Source organism: Oratosquilla oratoria, chromosome 41, assembly GCF_046742065.1.
Source record: "Oratosquilla oratoria isolate Oo_2021 chromosome 41, ASM4674206v1, whole genome shotgun sequence".
In the NCBI taxonomy this organism is placed as follows: domain Eukaryota; kingdom Metazoa; phylum Arthropoda; class Malacostraca; order Stomatopoda; family Squillidae; genus Oratosquilla; species Oratosquilla oratoria.
This window is the reverse complement of record NC_134817.1, coordinates 13,742,907-13,766,040: the sequence shown is the minus strand read 5'-3', so window position 1 is coordinate 13,766,040 and position 23,134 is coordinate 13,742,907. Positions and strand designations below refer to the sequence as shown.

General features: G+C 38.7%; 1 protein-coding gene across 1 annotated transcript; it reads right to left on the bottom strand.

The window, feature by feature from the left end:
* Positions 1-2,074: 2,074 nt before the first annotated feature.
* LOC143020992 (ubiquitin carboxyl-terminal hydrolase MINDY-3) lies at positions 2,075-22,957 on the bottom strand. The gene is made up of 10 exons (XM_076178067.1): positions 22,788-22,957; positions 16,703-16,836; positions 16,293-16,419; positions 15,415-15,562; positions 14,971-15,085; positions 13,944-14,097; positions 13,005-13,142; positions 12,668-12,827; positions 11,977-12,139; positions 2,075-7,751 (listed from the first exon to the last, which is right to left on the bottom strand). Exons 1-10 carry the CDS (start codon positions 22,885-22,887, stop codon positions 7,608-7,610), a joined length of 1,383 nt encoding a protein of 460 aa, XP_076034182.1. The 5' UTR covers positions 22,888-22,957; the 3' UTR covers positions 2,075-7,607.
* Between the last annotated feature and the right edge of the window lie 177 nt (positions 22,958-23,134).

Here is a 23,134-nt window from a genome sequence, read left to right as displayed (position 1 = left end):
GGTCTCTCTGCAGTGATTCACAATCTGTTTCAGTATTCACTTTCCTCAGCAATTTATCATCATCTGCAAAGAAGCTCATATATCCATATCTTCATCCATGTCATTCACATAAATAGCAAACATTATTGGAGCCAATACAGTGAGTCCTCGTTATACAGTACATATGCATTCCTGAAAACCTTACCACAAATTGAAATTACCGTATAGCGAACCCAAGTTTTGACTTATGGCAGTAGACTGGAAATGAGCATTAAGGGAGAGCGACTGGAGGAAGTGGATAGTTTTAGATACTTGGGTGCAAATGTGGCAGGAAAAGGTGGAGTGAAGGTGGAGGTAGAATGTAGATTGAGAGAAGCGAGTAAATGCCTTGGTGGATTAAAGAGTGTAATGAGGAATAGACATTTGGGAATGGATGCTAAGAGGAGAATGTATGAAGGAGTGATTGTGCCAACAGTACTGTTTGGGGCAGAAACATGGAACATAAGAGAAGAAGAGAGAAGGAGTTTGAATGTGTTTGAGATGAGGTGTCTGAGAAGTATGATGGGGGTTACTAGGCTAGATAGAGTGAGAAATGAGGAGGTGAGGAGGAGAACAGGGGTGAAAAAGGATTTGGGAGATAGGGTTGATGAAAGAATATTAGGATGGTTTGGACACATGGAAAGAATGAGTGAAGAAAGATTAGTAAAAGAGGTACAGAAGGCAGATGTGGAGAGAGTGAACATGAGGGGACGTCCTAGGATGAGGTGGATGGATGGGGTGAAGGGGGCTTTGGGGAAGAGGGGAATGTCTGTTGAGGAAGGACGGGAGAGGACAGAAGACAGGGGTGAATGGAGAATGATTGTATATGGATGATGTTGTGATGCATGAGGTGGAATGGGTGGGGGGATGGGGGGGTGAGGTAGTATGTGTGAGCAAAATTTGACGCAGCCCGAAGGGATTTCTCCCCGTCTTCTCCTTTTATGCAATGGGGGGACGGAGAGGGGGGGTCGCCGATTTAATGAAGCGGCCTTGCTGTGGATGTGCTGTGTCCTGCGACACTGCTTCTGACCCAGGGCAGTGGACAAGGTGCAGGGATGACCCGTCATCCAGGAGGTGCTAAGAAAAGAGGGAGGGTGGAGGGATGTGGAGTGTATTCAGGGATGGAATGGGTGGGAATGATTTTATGCCTTTTCCTTTTTGGCTACCTCCCTTGTAAGGGGGAAAAAAGCCTTGGTATATGTATGTATGTATGTACTTAGCTCGTTACTTTACTTCAGAATTTTTCTTCTTTAATTCACATATCTATTTACTTCAAAATAGTCTTTCCTTAAAATCACAATCTCTTTCCTTAATTCCATGAATTCTTTCTCCCACAAGTTTCTATTAAAATTCATCTCCCTTATCATGTCTATGATTCAATTCAAATTTCTTTGTTCATACTTACCAAAGCCAGAAAAACGGTCATCATTGTACAATCTAATAATCCCTCTTGGGGTTTCAAAGCTTCTGTTTACATTTAGTTTCAGTATAACTCCTCCAGAGGGCTGCGTTTGTGTCGACATTTGAATCAAACTCATCGCTGTTTTCTCTTGATCCACCTTGCTTCCCTTGCATTTTTTCACGATGGACACATTCAACACTGCACTGGGCAACCAGAAGTGCTCCCCCTCCCACTCAATACAACCACGGCCTCCTGGTTTCCTTGCATTGTTGAGAATTTTTGTCTTATTCAGCAGCCTACAGAACTCTAGTTGACAGCTGTTGTGTGTGTGTGTGTGCGTACATATATTATATATACATATGAGAAGACTGAAGGAGTTGGTGACCAAGTTTGGAAGGATATGTGAGACAAAAATTATCTCATATTCACCAATGCTCATAAACTGATGAAGAGTGTCTGGGCCTTGGATGCTTGTGAGGTGGAACAATATATCAAAGGATCTGGTTTATAAATTCCACAAGACAGTGGTTCTCAACTCATTTCAGGCCACAAATATATATATATATATATATATATATATATATATATATATATATATATATATATATATATATATATATATATATATATATATATATATATAATATAACAAATTAATAATAATAATGAAATGTGAATATTAAAAAAAATTGAGTAATGATAAAAAGGGCTATATAACAAATATTTAAGTTTGAAACCTATTTCTTACACACAGATTTTTGAGAAATCTGAAAAATAGTAAACAGATGCATTTTTCTACATCAATTTCTGTAAATTTAAAGATATAGGCACCAATTTCCAGGTTATTCCCACTTATAGTATATGACCAATGGTCTGCAGACCACAAAACATAGCTTAGATAAAAAATAAAAAATAAAAAAAATCATTTATGACAATCAGAGGGCCATGGACCACCAGTTTAGAACCACTGCTATAGGAAATATATACATGATCAGTAGGATGGCTCTCTTTGAGGACTTCAAAAGCATCTCCTGACTACTCTAACTTATGAAGAAGAAAAACTTCTCAGTTGTACTGAACTTCACATCAAACTCAATTCTTAAAAAAAAAAAATAATAATAATATAAAAAAAACTTACCTTACTAATATCCGTGGCTTTGCAATCATGTGATAATGTACATTTGAACTTTATGCCCTTATCTTGCAGTGGTCAAGTGATCCCTGAACAATCTCACGGGCCTCCACAGTACCTAGGTATTATCTATCCTTGTACAAGTTGAGCGCAGCTTTCAAAGTGGACCCAATGGTGTGACCAGGAACAAGGAAGTACATACATTAAAGCATACGCAGTTAACAATAAATTGATCACCATAAATTAGAAACAGTTTACAAAATTGATTGGGTAGACAATGGATGAACAAGAGTTTCTACACAACAATAGAAGAAAACAAAAATCAGCTTCACAACCAAATGCCATCACAATCACCAGTGCAATGAAATGTTGCAATTGTGTAATATGGTCATTTATAAACACTCAGAATTCTGCAGTAAATTCCAACCACACAATACATTAAGTGTTAAGCGTCTGACTGCTTTCTATTGCTGGGCAAATGATGCCAAGCATAACCATGATACCCTCTGTACACTGAACAAGAATTATCTCCAAACACACATGACTTTGGTCATTCCTCAAAAATGAAGAACAATGAGCTCATACTGAAATGTCACTATCACAAAAATAAGATGTATAAAGGTCCATTAATTGTAAAAAGAAATCATGATGAATGGCAATAATTCCCAGAAAACTTCAGAATCCCACATCATAACACCTAAACTCCTCTAAACTGAACCCATACATGGTAATACAGACACCTTCCCTGATTTTTTTTTCCTTCCACTTGTTTTAAATAACCCATATATTGTATTGCAGATTGCAACTGGATCTTGTGTGCAAGTGCAATGTTCCTTACAAACACTAAGCTTTCAATTCCCAAGTGTTGCCTCTTATTTTGAAATCCTGTGCTTTATTTTCATACACAAAATTTCTGTATTTACACATGCATTTGGGGTTGCCAGATGCAATTTACAGTTCTCTCTTGTGCCCAATTTGACATACCAAAGATAACATTGTGCATTCGGAAATCATGACAAACAAATATATGCTTTGCAGCTCCCATCTCCTCCTTAACCCCCAGCTATCTATTCACATATGTACTTATGAGTACTTGACATTAGGTAATGTATTCCAATTATATTTAAAATATATAGTGAAATGCTAAGTAACACAATGAATGTAGTGCACTCAAAAGTGACAAACATATCCCATAATATTATCTATAATTGCCAACATGTTGGTGATGGTGTGTGAGGGGGAATGGTAGTTGAGACTAAACAAAAAAAAATAGTCCAAAACTGCCTTTCTTCAACCCGATCTGACAGAACTCTCGGGGCCTTGTGACAATGGTTGAAATGCTTATGGGTAAGTAGAAGGATAATGTATTTTATTATATCCAACACTTAACAATTTGGATGAAAATTATTATGTCAAATATCAGAAACTTTGGTGTGGGTGACTGTATAGTTATCTTTACTTTCAATAAGATCACCACAGCTTATGGGTTATGAATGGACTACCCTCATCTATCTCAACATGCCCTTCACATGGGTGTACATCAGTCTTTCTTCTGATGGTAATCTGGTTATCTAATTCTTTTTTAAGAATGTCTGTTCCTAAAGATCCTGGACATGAAAATTCAGCAAATCAGATTTTTTTTTACATTCTTAACACACTCCCTGTCACCATGAATTACAACTGACCAGACATTTCCTGTCACAGTATTTCAACATTATATATTCTACTTAAAGATGTGTCTATATTATGAAGACATTAACCCATGGTTTAGGTAGAATTATGCCATATAGGCATGATAAACATAGCAAAGACATAAATACCATATTTCATGGCATATGAAATTACCTTCCTGAAGAGGGAGAAAATAAAATGCTTCCAAAGTATGGTGTCCAACGATTAAAAAAATAAATGAAGACGTCTTGCAAATAATATAAAATAAACCCTTAGGAATTATAACTAGCTGCACTAAAATAGCATCGATGTTCCCCCTTAAAGAGCAGCACTTGAGAATGATAGGTATACACTTCTATGCAACAGACTTCACCCATCCCTCATCTACCATCACACAAACAGCCCATCATACACACGAACAACTCCAAAAATTATTTTGCTCAAAAATCTCCAACAGCCTACACTAGCACTTCAAAACACTTCCATATAAAAACACATACACATACAGATCACAAAATTAACATGCCTTACTAAACTATCAATTTCTATACTTCAACAAGTTCTCCCAATAATCATCCCAATAAAGAAATCACTCCCAAGCAAAAATTGTATTGCTACACCAAAATTCAGATCACCAACTTACACTGAAACAAAACCTGGCTCAGAAACAAACATGAAATGTCTTGGATGCTGACGTCGGAGGCTAAGACACTCCCCATACAGAGAACTTTGTAGGGTAGAATTTAATAAACCATGCCCTTGGTTCAACTTTGCCAGTGGCAGTGTTTGAACTGCCATTCCCTCAACCTTCGCCGCAAGTAACAACACCCTAACCCACTCAACCAGCAACTTCCGTTTTGGATGTTTTGGATGCAACAATTACAAAGAAGACACAGAGCACTTGATTCTAGTCTTAAACTCACTCATTTCAGATAGCTTCACAAAATCTCTTTACTATGATTTATGAGACAAACCAGAGGCCATGAGTAGTGTCCTGGGGGCTCACTCGTGGAAGAGATATTAGGCTGTTGTCTCGGTAAGATTGGAGAATGGCAATGTAATATGAAGGGCTTAGTGTCTTCTGTGTGGTGATTGCACCTGGGGCAATTTGCAGCTGTGGCGAGCCTGTCCTGTGTTGGTACCATTTTAAACTGGATCATCAACCAACCTGATAAGCCAGGTCTCTCCTGCAGAAGACCCACTGCGATCAGGTAATCAGCAACAGCCACTGGATTGATCCATAAGTTGCTCAAGAAGGTAATATTGTGCTGTCTAGGTATGGCTAGGTTAGGGCAGTGTAAGATGAGGTGTTTGGTGTTTTCTGTGTTATGGTTGGATATTGGACAGTTTGTTTCTGTGGCCAGGCCTATTCTGTGTTGGTATTCTCTCAAAGAGACATAGACATTGAATGCTGACCTGAAGAGGCATCTCGATGTCTTTGGTACTAAGTGCCTTCAGAGAATTATGGGGCATCGTTGGAATAACTTCGTATCAAACCAAAGACTGTACTGTGAGACTCAGTCTAGGCCAGTTACCATCATAATTCATGAACATCAACTAGAGCAATATGGGTGTGTGACACATTTCCCTGATGCTGATTCTACCAACAGGGTTGCCTCTTCAAGAGACAATCCTTGATGCAAGAGATGAAGGGGATGTCCACAGAATTCATGGCTTGAGCATGTTCATCGCCCCTGTCAAGAGCTGTTTGTAATAGGAATGACAGCTGCATGGGAGCTTGCCCAGAGAGACAATGTGGACTGGCGCCAGTGAGCAAGTGAAGCAATGTACTCCCTCTCATATGCCCCCAAGTCATGAATTGGTAATTATCTTAGTACTGGATGGTGGCTTGAACACAAATATGCTAGTATGGGTCTTGCTTGTTGTGGGAGTGATTTCTCTGTAGAGCTGACATCTAAAGAGAATTTGGTGGAGTTGGGATTTTGGCAGTCAGTCTTGAAGTGTCAGTTTCATTATTTGAGTGTGCACGTATTTTTGCATGAATGTGTTGCATGGTGATGATAGTAGGTTATTGTAGATATATAGGTAGTATGCTGCTGATTTCACCCCCCCCCTTTTTTTCCAGCCAGTTGCTTGAGCTTGTATTATATAATACGATGGGAGCTGAGAGCTCTCAAATAGGAACTGTGTGCCTATCATTTTCATGTGTCATCCTGTAAAAATTATCTTGACTTCAGTGTGTAATGTCCTATTGGGATGGTTTTGGTACATTCTGTTATCTTTCTTAATGCTTTGATTGACTGACAAACAACAGTTCAATATTTCTTCCCCCATGAAATCTATGTGAAAGCCTGAAGACTTGGGGCATTTTACATGCCTACAAAAAGCCTCTTTTTACGAGGAGTAACCAAGCCAAAGCACACACCCAATTCCCAGACACACGAAAAACTCATTCAACATCCCTCCCACCTCAGCACCTCATGAATGAAGGGTCGCCCCTGACCTCTACCACACTGTTCAGTCATTATATGTGCCATAAAATATGGTAAGTGATATGAGTAAAATTCTAATACTATGAATACTTCTGTGACAGGAAACATATAATCAACTTGATCATACTTAGTTTATTTACTAATCACATTTACTGGGTCTATGTATGACCTCAACATCAATGAGGATTGAAGAACCTTCAGAGTGATATTTCTAGGCAATGGTTTTGTGGGCATGAAAGAGACTTGAAGACAAGAGCAGTGTTGGCTCCTCACAGTGAGATCCGTTTTCTTTTCTCCACAATTCTGTTCACATTAATTGATGAAAATTCTGTCCTTGTGAATATGGTTCCTCTGTACATTTTCAAAGGCATATAAAATTCTTTACAGAAAAAAAAAATAAGAATATATACGTGAATAAAAAATCAACAAAATCAAAACGATTCATAAGAAGATTAAATCTTAGATTTTGATAAAATTTTATACTCTTTGTGCAAATCTGCATCAGTATTAAAAAGCCAGTTGATGGCATTCAATATTATTGTACAGACACGACCTTCTACACGAATGGCAAGCCGACCACAAAACACTTTCAGATTGATGCAGTTTTTATACAACACTTTCCTTTTCAAACTTTTCAATTTAACCACAATTCAATCTATATTTCACCAAAAGCTTTGCTTTTTTTTTATGCACACTGCAAAACTTCCGTTATCAATTCATGGACTTATCTATATTATTTTTCACAACAATTCTGCCCATGATATGCCCCCCATAAATATCTTTTACTTAAAGCTTCAGCCTTGCGATTAAAGGTTCTCTGTAAAATATTTTTCAATACTTCTGTCTTTAAAAGATTTCCCGTCAATAATTTTCCATCCTGGATAAGTAATGAGCTTATACCTACAACACCAGGACTTGTTTCCGTTAGATGCTAGTTGAGAGAAGGGGTGAAATTTTTCCAATGCACATCAAGATTAGGCCACTTGGACGTAATGCAAGTGAGGAATTCTGAGTTTGATGGAGTGAATCGTACATGGCTCTCCTGTACCGTTACGCAACCCTCCGCATAATGGATCTGAAGGTAAATAACAACCACTACAGAATAATGATATAAACATATGAGCATCACTGCATACACAACATTGCCTACACCGATTATACAGTTCAAGATGTAAATGTAATGTGCTATTTTCATTGAATGTGTCATATTTGGTACATACATACATATACCCAAGGCTTTTTCCCCCTACAAGGGGGGGTAGCCAAAAAGAAAAAGGCACAGAAACCACTCCCATCCATTCCATTTCCTATATATTCCACTCCCCTCCACCCTCCTCCCTCCCTCTTATCTTGGCACCTCCTGGATGACAGGTCATCCCAACATCCTGTCCACTGTCATATTTGGTGTATACTAAAAATTTGAACAGCAATTACTGCAAACTTCAACTGTGTTTTGGAATTCTGCCTTTTTTTTTCTTCCTTTTTCATCTATCTATATACCAAGGGCTTTTCCCCTTTACAAGGGAGGTAGCCAAAATCAAAAGGCATAATTCCAATCCCACCCACTCCACTCCCATTCAACCCCTTCCATCTATATACCTCTTTTCTTGATATATAGATAGACAAATATCAGTGACATCAAATGGCAGTAGACAAACTTTAAGACATACATGTACAAGAACACAGAGTGGACACAATGGGAATAATATATGTCTATGATTCACCAAGGTCTTGAATCATGTGTTGGGCCAATGATCAACAACTCTTATCCTCCAAAATAGAGAGCTGTGAGCTCAAATATAGATTGATCTATGGACAATGATGTGACCTTACACACCACAACTCCTTGCTCAAGGAGTCCAGTAATGGCTTCCAGTGTAAATTAAGTTTTCAAGCCCTGAGTGGGTATCAATCTTGGGTCATATTTTCGACAAATTGTAATACATAGACCAATGTCTTTTTTCCCCTTACAAGGGAGGTAGCCATAATACAAGGGCATAAAATCCACTCCCACCCATTCCATCCCCACATATTCCACTCCCATTCACCTCCCTCCCTCCTTCTTATCTTGGCTCCTCCTGGATGACAGGTCATCCCTGCATCTCGCCCACTAACCTGGGTCAAAAACAATGTTGCAAGACACAGCATATCCACATCAAGGCAACTTTACTTAATCAGTAATCTCCCCCTCTCCATCCCCTCATGCAGAAAAAGAGAAGATGGGGAGAAATCCCTTTGGGCTGCAATAAAATATCATTCCCATGTACTCCCTCACCTCACATCCCCTATCCACTCCCTTCCATGCATCACAGGATCATCCATACGCAACCATTCTCCACTCACCCCTATCTTGTTTTTCCTGTCCTTCCTCAACAGACATTCCCCTCTTTCCCAATGCCCTTTTTACCCCATCCATCCATCTCATCCTTGGTTGCCCTCTCATGTTCACTCCTTCCACCTCTGCCTTCCACACCTCTTTTACTAATCTTTCTTCACTCATTCTTTCCATGTGTCCAAACCATCCCAATACTCTTTCATCAACCTTATCTCCCAACTCCCTTTCTACCCCTGCTCTCCTCCTCACCTCCTTGTTCCTCTCTATCCAACAAGGCAACCACTACCACGTTTCTCACGCATTTCATCTCAAACACATTTAAACTCTTCCTCTCTTATGTTCCTTGTTTTTGCCCCATACAGTGCTGTCAGCATAATCACTCCTTCATACAATCTCCTCCTAGCATCCATTCCCAAACGTCTATTTCTCATTACACTTTTTATCCCCAGGGCATTTACTTGCTACTCTCAATCTACATTCTACCTCCACCTCCACTACTCCCTTTCCTGCCACATTCACACCCAAGTATCTAAAGCTATCCACTTCCTCCAGTCTCTCTCCCTAAATACTCACTTCCGATTTGCTACCACATTCTCCCCTTGTACATCTCATCACCTTACTTTTATCCACATTTATCCTCCACTTCCTTCTTTCACAAATCTTCCCAAATTCTGTCACTTCCTTAATCCCTCCTCTGATCCATTTTCTTTAACCATCTCCAATCTCCAGCCCATTACCCTTGCATTTAACTCTTGCACTGCCCCATCCATGTATAAATTGAACAGACAAGGTGACATAACACATCCATGGCAAAAGTCCTACCTTTATCTCAAACCACTCACTTTCTCCATTTCTAATTCTAACAAAGGCTCTATTACTCTCATAAAAACTCAACTGCTCTTAACAGCTTTCCTTTTATCCCACATATCTGCAATACCTCCCACAGTGCCTTCCTACCTACCCTGTCATAAGCCTTTTCCAAATCCATAAAGGCCCAAAACACATCCTTACCTTTTCCTCAAGCTTTCTCAAATATCTGCCTTACCACAAAAATCTGATCCACACAACCCCTTCCTGTCCTAAACACACACTGTTCCTCACCAATTGCTCCCTGTTCCTCTCCTAATCCTCTCAATCAAAACCCTCCCATAAGCCTTCCCAACTACACTCAACAAACTGATCCCTCTGAAATTACTACACTCACACTTGTCCCCTTTTCCCTTGTAAAGTGGAACTATACAGGCATTCCTCCAGTCCTCTGGCACTCTACCCTCTTTTAGACAAATATTAAACAAGACACCATGCAAATTTTCAGAACAATTTCTTCCACATTCCTGATAAAATCTAATCTTTATGATTAAGGAATGTCCCCTTTGGGGCTACAGAGAGTAGGATGCCTAGTCCCATCCCCATCCTATTTTTGTCACCTTTCATGACTCAAGTGGGAACACTCAGTGGCAGTATTCTTCTCTCCCACCATAGGGTTAAAGGTGGGTTTTTGCCAGTGATGGGTTATGTCACCTTGGCTGTTCAATTTATACATGGATGGGTTGGTGCGAGAGGTAAACATAAGGGTAATGGGCCAAGGATTGGAGATGATTAAAGAAAATGGAGAAAAATGGGAAATAAGCCAGTTGTTGTTTGCTGACAACACTGCAGTTGTGGCAGGATCATAGGAGGGATTAATGAAGTTAGCAACAGAGTTTGGAAAGGTGTGCGAAAGAAGGAAATTGAAGATAAATGTGGGTAAAAGTAAGGTGATGAGATGTACAAAGGGAGAATGCAGTAGCAAATTGGAAAGGAGTATTAAGGGAGAGAGACTGGAGGAAGTGGATAGCTTTAGATACTTGGATGCAAATGTGGTGGGAAAGGGAGGTGTGGGGGTGGAGGTAGAATATAGATTGAAAGAAGCAACTAAATGCCTTGGGGGATTAAAAAGTGTAATGAGAAATAGATATTTGGGAGTGGATGCTGAGAGGAGATTTTATGGAGTGATTGTGCCAACAGCACTGTATGGGGCAGAAACATGGAACATAAGAGAGGAGTTTGAATGTGTTTGAGAGGAAATGCGTAAGAAGTATGGTAGCGGTTACTTGGTTGGATAGAGTTAGAAACAAGGAGGTGAGGAGAAGAGTGGGGATGGAAAGGGAGTTGGGAGATAGTGCTGATGAAAGAGTATTGGGATGGTTTGGACACATGGAAAGAGTGAGTGAAGAAAGATTAGTAAAAGAGGTGTGGAAGGCAAGGGTGGAAGGAGTGAACATGAGGACGTGACCAAAGATGAGATGGATGGATGGGGTAAAAAGGGGCATTGGGAAAGAGGGGCATGTCTGTTTATGAAAAAAGGGAGAAGACAGAAGACAGGGGTGAGTGAAGGATAGATGTGTATGGATGATGCTGTGATGCATGAAAGGGAGTGGGTGGGGGATGGGGGTGAGGGAGTATGTGTGAATGATATTTTCACTTAGCCCAAATGGATTTCTCCCCATCTCTTTTTCTGCATGTGGGGATGGAGAGGGGGGGTTGCCAATTAAATGAAGTGGCCTTGCTGTGGATGTGTTGTGACTTGCTACATTGCTTCTGACCAAGGCAGTAGGTAAGATGCAGGGATGACCCATCATCCAGGAGGAGCCAAGATAAGAGGGATGGAAGGAGTGAATGGGTGTGGAGTATGTAAGGATGGAATGGGTTGGAGTGGATTTTATGCCTTTGTTTTTATGGCTACCTCCCTTGTAAGGGGGAAAAAGCCATTGGTATATGTATATTATGCTTAAGGAAATTTTTTTTCATTCACTGCTATCTAAAACATCTATGTATAAAATATTGTAGATACTGTGAAACTGGAAAAGATTATATAAATCAACCTGAAATTCAAACATACTTTTACTCAGCCATAGTTAACCAACAGCCTTACCAAAAATCACATACTATGTTTCAATTAAGCCCTGGTTAAACATGTAATTACTTTATTCTGTGGACAAGAGCTCTCCAAGCCATTGTAGTGGAATATAGTGAACGTGTCTGGCGGCGTGTAGGAATCGGCCACATTAAAGAAAGTCTCCAGGAATTTGTGGTAAAGTATGACTCCCATGTTGTCTGGGTCCAACTCCGTGCACATAAACTTGATACTGCAAAAAGAAAAGAGGAATAATTTTTTTTTACACAAAAAAACATACATACATATACCAACGGCTTTCCCCCCCTTATAAGGAAGGTAACATAAATTAAAGGAGGCAAAGAGAAGAGCAGATGAGGGGACAACCAAGGATGAGATGGATGGGGATAAAAGGTATATTGGGAAAGAGGGGAATGTCTGTTGAGAAAGGAAGGGAGAAGACAAAAGATTGGGGTGAATGGAGGTTGGCTGTGTATGGATGATGTTGTGATGCATGGAAGGGAGTGGATGGGGGATGAGGGGTGGGAATATGTGTGAATGATATTTTGATGCAGCCTGAAGGGATTTCTCCCCATCTTCTCTTTTTCTGCATGTGGGAATGGAATGGGTGGCAGTAGATTTTATGCCTTTGTTTTTTGGCTACCTCCCTTTTATGAGGGGAAAAGCCATTGGTATATGTATATATATGTCTATTTATTTTATATATATATATATTTTCAAATTTCTCAAACTAAAATTCAAGCTCCAGTTATAAACTTACAAATCTTCATCTGTGCATAAGCCTAATTTGTCCATAATTTCACCGAGTTGTTCCCGTTTGATGAAGTTGTTTCCTTCTACATCATACCAACTAAAAACCTGCTTGGCTCTCTCGACCTCTGTGTCTGGTGTCACAAGTTGTGCCAACCATGAGAAGAGAACTGCAACAAAAAAAGCAATTTTTTTTTTTTTTTCCAGAATACCCAGCAACCCTACTGACAACCTTTACAGACTTAAAATGAATAAATACCCATAAGTTCTATTCAGCTGAAGAAGTATGTTTCAAATATGCAAAATAGCAAGTAAAAATTCTATGAATTCTACATTAAAATACAGACCTGTTAAATGAGTTTCTGATCCCAAAACCCAAACGGGCGAAGTAGGATTTTTCAGGTACCAACCAACTTGAACATATCTTAAATGCTCTAATCGAGTCAAAAAACCTACAGTTGGTCGTCTCTCAATGCCTATTAGACCTGGAAAAATAGAACAGAAATATACAAATTTTCTAAATGAAAATAATGTACAATGGTGAGCCACAAAACTGACTAGGAAAAATATTATCTTAAATCAACCTCTTCAACAGTGATACATCTTACTGACTTTATTGCCACAGAGTAAATACAAATCCTGGATTTGGTCAAGGGTAATTAAATTAGGGTAGTGCAGGGGTTAAGGAGTAGTTATGTATGATATTTTGATGTCAAGGGTAGTTAAATTAGGGTAGTGCAGGGGTTAAGGTGTGGTTATGTATGATATTTTGATGCAGCCCAAAGGGATTTCTCCATGTCTTCTCTTTTTCTGGATGAGGGGACAGAGAGGGAGGGGTCACCAATTAAGTGAAGTGCCCTTGATGTGAATGTGCAGTGTCTTGCTGCATTGCTTCTGACCCAAGGCAGTGGGTGGGATACAGGGATGACCTATCATCCATGAGGAGCTAAGATGTGTGGGAAGAAAGGGTGGCGGATGGAGTAAAATGGGTGGGAGTGGGTGCTTGCTTTTTTACTTAGCTACCTCCCTTATACGGGGGAAAAAGCCCTTGGTATACAGATAGATAGTTAAATTACTAGTCTGCTCTAATTTTATCATGAAATTAATGAATAATGTTCTAATGTTAAAAATAATAAAATGAAAATTTGTTATTATTTGTGACAGTTTCAGGAAACTATAGTAAAAATTACACAAATGGACAAAATCCTACAAATGAATAAGCAAAAAAAAATTCATTCAGTGGACATGGTAATGAAATAAATTAATACAAAAGGAAGATAACTTACTCAATCCACCAACGTCTTTACTGCCATCCCAAACAAACGAGGATGCTCGACCCGTGATGAGGAGGTTGATGAGTGCTTGGGATCCGTGGCCCTCGGAACTGTCTATCAAGCTTTCGCTTAGATCACCCATTTCCTCCATCACCCGCTTAACACCCTGGGGCACAATTAAATAAAAAATAAAGTCATTACTATAAATTTTTCCTCTATGGTACTAGAATACTATTTCATTTTAGAAGTGGTACTGGTACATACATGTCCATCTACCAATGGCCTTCTTCCCCCATGTAAGGGGTGTTGGCCAAGTCAAAGCATCTCATGAGCCCTTGTGGAAGAAAATATAGAAAGAGAAGTTCCTTAGTCCCCCAATTCCACCCCATTTAATCACCTTACCAACATGTATGGGAACATGGTTGTAGCATTCTTATCCCTCCCACTACAGAAGCATGAAAGAAGATTTTTTTTTTTTTTTATTGTAAACAATACATTGGCACTTCCATTCACAATCTCATTCCACACATTCCTCTTACACCTTTCTTCCCTCATCCATTGACATGCCATCTGCATCCAAAGCTCTTTTCATACCAACCATCTCACTCATTCTAGGTCCTTCTCATAGGTTTACTCTTCTGCTTGTCACTCTCTGGTTACTGGTTGTTCCTCATTTATTCTTCCCATACAGATTGACCGCTCATTAACGGACGTTAATTAGCTGTGTTTGCAGTGTTTTCGGTGTTTTTGGTGCTGTTGTTTAGTGCGTGCAATCAGTATGCCACCCAAAAACCACTCCATATCAACGGATCATTCACATCAACGGACACTGTTAACCCCCTTTTAGTCCATTAATGAGAGGTAGTACTGTATACCCAAACTATTTCTACATTGCTAAACAAAAGTATCAAAATGTAATACATACATACATATACCAAGGCTTTTTTCCCCCTTACAAGGGAGGCAGCCAAAAAGAAAAAGCCATAAAACCATTCCCACCCATTCCATCCCTAAATAGTGATGCTAAATGCCCTCTTACCTTTGTTAGTATTAAGGAGTATAGAAAGAGTAGCACCCCATACTGGACTTTGAACTTTCCTATATTACATTCAATATAATTTTGTAGATTATGTTTAGAGTCAAACTGACGTAACCTGAAATACAAATACATTTCACATAAAACACAGATAGCCAGAACTGCAATGAAAAGACTGTATTTTCACGTAAATGCAAAAAAATAATTTCTTTGCATAGTTTATAAAACAAGGAGTTTTGGCATGAAAATGTGACTTTTTACGAATTCTTAATACATAGAAAGACGAATAATAAGGCAGAGATAGGAGGATGAGGAGAAAAGACAAGGCAGAAAAGAAGAAAGAGGTCAAAGAAAAAGTAGAGGAGGGCAGAGAAAGGAGGAGGAACCTGTCAACTTGAAAGAGGGAGTCATTCTGAACATCCAAGAGATGGGAGGAGATTGACCTACCTTATGCTATTGTGGAAGAGACTATGGTCCTTATCACTTGGAGGTGGGGAAGGTATGTCAGGGTGGTGCGTGCTGCTGTCTGATTCGCTGTTGACATTGTCGGGGCAATTGGGCACAGGATCATCCAAGCAGGCCAAGTGGTGTGGACCTGGAAGAGAGGACAACCAACAAGACAATCATCACACTTGCAACCTAGTGATGTCAGTTGCAAATTTTGTGTTGACTAATGCCAGGGGTTTTCATTCAGCTGTTGGAAGAAAATGGGGTCTTGGACGACTGAGTCACTGCACACACACATTGATGATCAGTTTATCAGTCAATCAATCCATTCCCATAGATCAGTCTTACTGGAGATCCACAACCCTGAGGTAACCGGCAACAGCCTCCAGTTTGGCCCACAAGTGACCTTAGTAAGATATGCTGTATTGTTGTCTGGACAGGGTGAGTGCAGGGCAGTGTAGGATGAGGTGTTCAGTGTCTAATGTGTGGTGATTTACATCTAGGGGCAAGCTGAGTTTGTTGTCTGGCCAATTCTGCGTTGGGACTGCTTTAATGCTGGGCAGTGACCTGATCAGTCATGCCAATGCGATTCTTGTTTGTTGAGGGAGTGATTTCTCAGAAGGCTTAATGTCTGGGGTAATGAGTCCTGATGGAGGTGCGGGTGTGTGTGTGTATGCTTCTCTCTCTCTCTCTCTCTCTCTCTCTCTCTCTCTCTCTCTCTCTCTCTCTCTCTCCCCCCCCTTTTTTTTTACGAGTCTTGCAAATGGGTAGTTTTGTTGTCCATCTTACAGGATCACCACAAATAAGCAAGTACCTATTAGTGGTCCCTCTAATATATATACTTTCCAAAATGATAACGAAACTAGAATTACACATACCTTCTGAACTGGAACCTTCACCTTTCTCACCACCCGTCGTGTGACTACTGCAGATGCCTTGCCGACACTGACTTAGCACCTCAGTTAAGGCTAAAGCTAAATATTTATCAATAGTTTCACAATCAAGCTGAAATATAGAAAAACAAAGTCCTCAGAAAGTTGTGCAACATATACTTCACATTCATGTCTAGTATCCATTAACAAAATTATATTACACAGAATTGTGAGAGCTATATTTAGTGGAAAATAATCTAAATGTAAAAGATTTAAGGCTTATTAAGGCAAAAAACAACTTTATAGCTAAGTCAAACAGTCACACTATAACCTACAAAATCAACCTAACCTGCTGACCAACAACAATAACAAACTTGATAAACCTAATAACAATAACTTGATCAACTTTATCTTACCTCCCTAAAGCCCTCCAAATCACAGTTAGGAATGAGGTTTTTAAGAAGGAAGGCCTGAACGGGAGCTATCACAGCACACGGTCCTCCATTCATTTGGATTAGTGCTGTCCTTTCCTCTGAGCTGAACACAAATCCTGGGAATTGAAATCACCCACGAGATGCTGAGATGACAGAGGCATTAAATGGGATTTGACATATGGGACAATGGAAAAACAAGACACGAAAAGAAACTCAAAAATTATAACTATCGAAGAGATCTGAAAAAAAATAGCTTCCCACACAGAGTACTGGATACCTGGAATAATTTAGATAAAGAAACAATGTGTGCAAACGCTATTCAAGATTTTAAGAAAAAACTTGATGCTGAAAGATACAAAGACGGGTCACCACAAGCACAACTCCCTTCCTGTATAATACATACATACATACATACATATACCAAGGCTTTTTCCCCCTTACAAGGGAGGTAGCCAAAAAGGGAAAGGCATAAAAACACTCCCACCCATTTCATCCCTAAATACACTCCACACCCCTCCCACCCTCCCTCTCATCTGAGCACCTCCTGGATGACGGGTCATCCCTGCACCCTGCCCACCGCCCTGGGTCAGAAGCAGTGTCGCAAGACACAGTACATCCACAGCAAGGCCGCTTCATTTAATCGGCGACCCCCCCTCTCCGTCCCCCTTTGCATATAAGGCGAGGACGGGGAGAAATCCCTTCGGGCTGCGTCAAAATTTACTCACACATACTACCCCACCCAACACCCCCCCCGCCCATTCCTCCTCATGCAGTCACAACATCATCCATATACAACCATTCTCCACTCACCTCTCCCTTCCGTCCTCTCCCTTCCTTCCTCAACAGACATTCCCCTCTTCCCCAAAGCCCCCTTCACCCCATCCATCCACCTCATCCTAGGACGTCCCCTCATGTTCACTCCCTCCACATCTGCCTTCCATACCTCTTTTACTAGTCTTTCTTCACTCATTCTTTCCATGTGTCCAAACCATCCTAATATTCTTTCATCAACCCTATCTCCCAAATCCTTTTTCACCCCTGTTCTCCTCCTGTATAATACAACTAGGTAAATATATGAAGTGGGTGCATACTGTCTTGGTCACCACCTTCATAAGGTGGAAAGGGCTTTCAGTATATTCATAAAATAGGAGTGAATGGAGAGTTGTTGTAAATAGAAATGACATAGCTTAAAGGGATGTTCTTGTCTTTTTTGTGAATTTCTGGAGCAGATGATGGAGGGGGGGGGGGGGGGCAGAGAAGTGGTGGAGATAAGTCAGGTCCAATTGCTAGGCCCTGCCAGGAATCACTGTGTTTTGCTAGATTGCCTTTAACCTGTGCAGTGTGGCTGGTGCCAGGGATGACCCAAGAGGCACTAATGGGAAAAACAACAAATTGGTTTTGCATGGGTATGGTGTGGGTATATATTTTGTCATGCTAACTGCACTGTGAATAAATAGCAGAAATTTTGCATTTTTTTATATTAGTAATATATACTAAGTTTATGCATCCTCATCCCATATGGGTAATGACTGCATGTTTTATGCACTTGATATTTTAGGGATTTTAGTGACATCCCCATGAACCACACCACTCAACAAATTCTTTCATAACTGGGGACTAGTCTCTGCGCCAAAAAAAAAAAAAAAAAAAAAAAAAGTGACCACTTTTAACTTCTACTACCCCTACTTTCTGCTACTCTTTTTAAATACATATTTTGTAACACCTCTGTTTCTACTTCTTTAATATGATATTGTTCCTATGGATACAAAAACTATTTTTATTAGAAATAAATCAATAGAAAAAATAATAAAAGAATATATATAGATAAATAAATAAATTAAAATATGACCTGTTGGATAGTTGGATGTAAACACTTTTGTTCCACCTTTTAACCAAAGCATTGTTTATAGTAATCTACTAAATAGATGCATAGGTAATTTTTTTAAAAGTGCACACCTAAATGATATATCGATAGAAAATAAAATATTAATTTAGTAAATTATGATACATTAATGTAATATGTTTTTCTTGGCAAAAATAAATTACATAAATTGCTAAAAGTGATACATCACCGAATGTAGCCACAACAAGTGCTTGAGACATCATCATTGTTTTGAAAGATGCAGAAGCTGAAGAAATTAAAGTATGAAAAATCGGTCTAACCTACCCTCCATTTAGAAATACAGTGCCTGTAATACTAGAGGTCGTCATCGTCAGGGATGCTGACGGCTTGTTTTGGCAATTGATCAGACTTGATCAGACTGTAGGTTGTAGAAAAGTTTCGTAGCTTCAAGAAAAGCATGAAGCTCAGCTCCAAAGCTCTGTTCTAAAATATGATGTCACTTGGAGTGGGAGAACACACAGTACACAACATAGTCATTGCCATCGTCAAACTGACATTGACGAGACTGGACAGATGACAACATGAGTGTCTCAAACCTATAGTTGCAACTCCATTTGGTAGTGTATTTACTTTTAGCAAGTTTCTTTGTTATTGATTTCAGCCAAGAAAAACATATATTACACTGATATAATTTACAAAATTTATATTTAATTTTCTATTGCTATATCACTACAAAGGAGGAGCATGCTAACAGGAGATCTTTTGGTCCATAACTAGGTTGGATGCAAAAAAATTATAATAATAAAAAATAAATAGATAAACAAATAAAAAAAATTATAACTGCATAAATAATAATAAACAAAATAAATAAATGCATATGTATAGTTAGATAATAAACAGGAAAATAGTAAATAATAATAAATTGACAGATAAATAATAATAAATGAAAATCAAGCAAATAATAATAAACAAACTGACATATAATAACAAACAAAAATAATATAAAATAAATGGCAGGCATTGCAGCATCTTGCTTGGGTGTTTATCTAAATGAATCTTAAAGCTTCGAACTGAACTACATTGCACTTCTAAAAATAAACCAATCCATATATTAAGACAATGTTATCACCATCACTATGAAACAATATACCATGGTTGACCAATATCACAATCAATATGATGATTTCCAATGGGGTTTTTTTCACCTGAGCTCAAATATTTTATATATCTAATATCCGGCAAAACCTATCCTAAACAGTAAATTGAGACACGAGTATTGCTGCCAAAATGTAAACAATACACCATGTTTGTCTGATATAGGGCTGAATGTTCTTCCTCCCCTCCTACACGCGGCACATTTTACCACATAAAATAAAAATAATAATAATGAAAATATATCCCATAGCTTAACCTGAAAGAACCTAACCTTAACCTGGCAGAAGTCTCAAAAGCTGGAAGATGACACTAATGCATGGTCTATTTACTACCAGAACTATTATCTCGTGCATTTCCTTGGTTCCAGAAACAACCAAACCTTCTTGTAGGTCTGGTAGGTGTTTTGGTGTCAATGTTCTGCGCTATCAATCAATTTGTGTGATCGATCCATTGCGCTGTGCCATCGATCCATCCATTGTTTGTGCAGGAATCGATCGATCGCGCTGCGCATTCAATGGATGTCCCTATCCTGATCACTACACCAGTTCCAAACCAATACACTCCATGAAGAAGTGGTCATTGTACAATTTTAAACTATTATTTAATTTATTTTTCTATCATGACGTGGTCATTTTTTCAATTTGACAAATTCAAATATTATTGTGATTTAGTTAGTGTGGGCTCTTCATCCATAATGTGTACAAAAATTATTCTTTGTACTTGACATGTTTGATCATAATGCATCAGCTTTTATTGCACAACGAAACTGGAAATGAAACTCGTTTCTTATATTGTCCACACTCCTACTGCCCGTCGTCTGTTTGTTGCTATCTCTCTGGGTTATTTTTTAAACTAAACATCAAATGAACATAATACTAGTAAGGTCTGCCATTGTTCTGTCCTCGTTTCCTGTATTGCTGATGATTTAGTCAGCATAACACATATTATCGAAGAGGATATGATATAGTGAGGAGCTGGTCAGTTGAAATCACTGATGATTTACTCAGGAGGACAGTGACACTAATGAGAGAAAATATTTGTTAAATGCTTCACTCTTTTTCCCCCAATTCTATCACGACATTTTCGTCATTTTGAATTGGGCCTATCCTTTCCCTTTTTTTGTTCTGTACAGATGAAAGAAGTCCTTTTGGGTTGGATCTTGCTTGTCTGGCAACCTTGATTTCATAGTTACGTTTTGCTGTGCACATATTCTTTTTAACCACTTTTGCCAAATCATTACATTTTGATCCAAGGTGTGTCTCCCCATTTTTTATTCTTATGTAAAGTCCTCTTTTCATTCCAATCTCAAGTTTCAACCTGTCCGTCATCCATTTGAGAGTATCACTATTCTTTTGTATTGACTTGAGGGGAATAAACTTATTTTTTGCACTTAGAAATGGTTAGGTTACTATACATTTCGTCCAAATCGCTGACCTGGCTGTTGACCCCGTCCCCATAAGTGACCTAGCCCAAGATATGCATTACCCTCCATGACCTGACTTTTGACCGCGCTATTGACGTCCGGAGTGACCGTATACCTGATCCCGTCACAGCCCCCTGGGTCGGTCCCATAAGTGATCAAATGTTTCATATAGTTTCTCATCAAAATTGGCTCTCCTGAAGTCTGGTACTTGAATTTTATTTGTACTTTTTAATTCTTCCCAAATAATATATCTTATTTCTTGATAATCACTAGAGCCTAGACTATTTCCCACTTTTACGTTACTTGTTAGGTGCTCATTATTAGTTAAGAGTAAGTCCAGAGTATTCTCTCCCCTTGTAAGAGCGGTAATTATTTGTTTTAGGAAGTTATGCTGCACCACATCTAAGAAAAATTTTGCTTCCTGATCTACTAAAATTTCCCAGTCAATGATTCTATAATTAAAATCTTCCATGGTCACAACGTTTTTGTCCTGGGACGCCCTGCAAATTTCATAAATCAGGGGGGTCAGTCTGCTCAATGCTGAGGTTAGGAGGTCTATGGGGTACAGACAAATGCTCACCGGCCAAATGCTCACAGCCTTAATTAAAAAATGGACAAATGCTCACACACCCTGATGGCATTCTTATCTAAATCTATATGATTTTTGATGGCTTCGCAAGGAGTCAATGTGACTTCATTTGTTTCTGTATTACTATTATAAAACCTTTTGAGTTATTGATTTCCAAGAAAAACATAACATTGATGTATTATAATTTACAAAATCAATGTTTAATTTTCTAATACTATATTGCATAGGTGCGCACTTCTGAAAAAATTAAATCATCACTGCATTCAATGAAAAATATATATATTCTCATAAACATTATAAGCTCACAAAATTTTGCTCTATGAATTTCAGTAATAAAAGGTCATTTGATGTCAGGAAATTATGCCAATATTCTGGTATTAATTCACTATCACACCTAATCTATCCTAACCAACCCTACCCTTTCCAGACATGACATGACATGATGCAAGTTCATGTGAAAATATGTAACCTTAAAAAAATAGTTTAGTCATTAACATACTCAATTACAACTGTATAGGCATTTTCCTGCCAAAACCATTACCCGACGCCATCCTGAAACTGCCAAACCATACCTCTAAGCTTTATTATGACAAATACTAATTGTGGTTGAATTCTAAATAATGACTTACTTTGAAGTACTCATTAATATTTGTTTTATAGCTTTTGATGATTGAATGTTCCAGAATATTTTGACAACTCTCTGTCCTATAGAGTAAATTCATCAATCTGAACCACAATGTTACTTAACTTGATGAGTTTTCTTGAAAAAGCAAACCATTTACAACAAAGAATTAGAGTCATGGAGCCAAACTGAATTAAAATATGGACAGAACAATTACAATAACAAAAGCTTCAATTTAGTAATGCATGATTTCATCTCAGTTTTATGATCATTTAGTAGTGTATCAGCAATTCCTATTTGTACAATATATTAAATCTTCCAGCTACTGTACAGCAACTTGCATGTATTATAGTTTCCACCCAGTAAACTTAAGGTTATTTTTTTTTATTTCAGGAATCATTCCAAATTGCCCTTCCATTACACCACTTATCTTACCTTGAGACCATCTAGCAAAGATCTCTGGTTTGATCTGTGTGCCCCATACTACGTTGATTACTTCCTGCAACATTTCGTCCCCTCGATAAGATCCCTCCATATTTACACAACGGTGAATTGATAATTCCAACACCTTGCTGAAAGTGTCATTCAGGCGTCACTCCACAAGTTCTCCTAAGTGTAAACAAATATGCGATTGTGAAATAACCTGAGAAATGCAAGACATCAATGAAATACAATATTTTCATTTAGTATAACTGGTACAGATGTATAAATAATTGAATTAACATTTAGGATAATGTACCAAGCATGGTAAGAGCGATTTAATGGAATGCAAAATGGGGCAT

Coding starts and splice junctions, on each gene's coding strand:
- LOC143020992 (XM_076178067.1), bottom strand. CDS start 22,887: ATGGAGGGATCTTATCGAGGGGACGAAATGTTGCAGGAAGTAATCAAC. Junction 16,837..22,787: donor CTTTGCTAGATGGTCTCAAG/GTAAGATAAGTG, acceptor TTCAATTCCCAG/GATTTGTGTTCAGCTCAGAG. Junction 15,563..16,292: donor TGAAGGTTCCAGTTCAGAAG/GTATGTGTAATT, acceptor CCTCTCTTCCAG/GTCCACACCACTTGGCCTGC.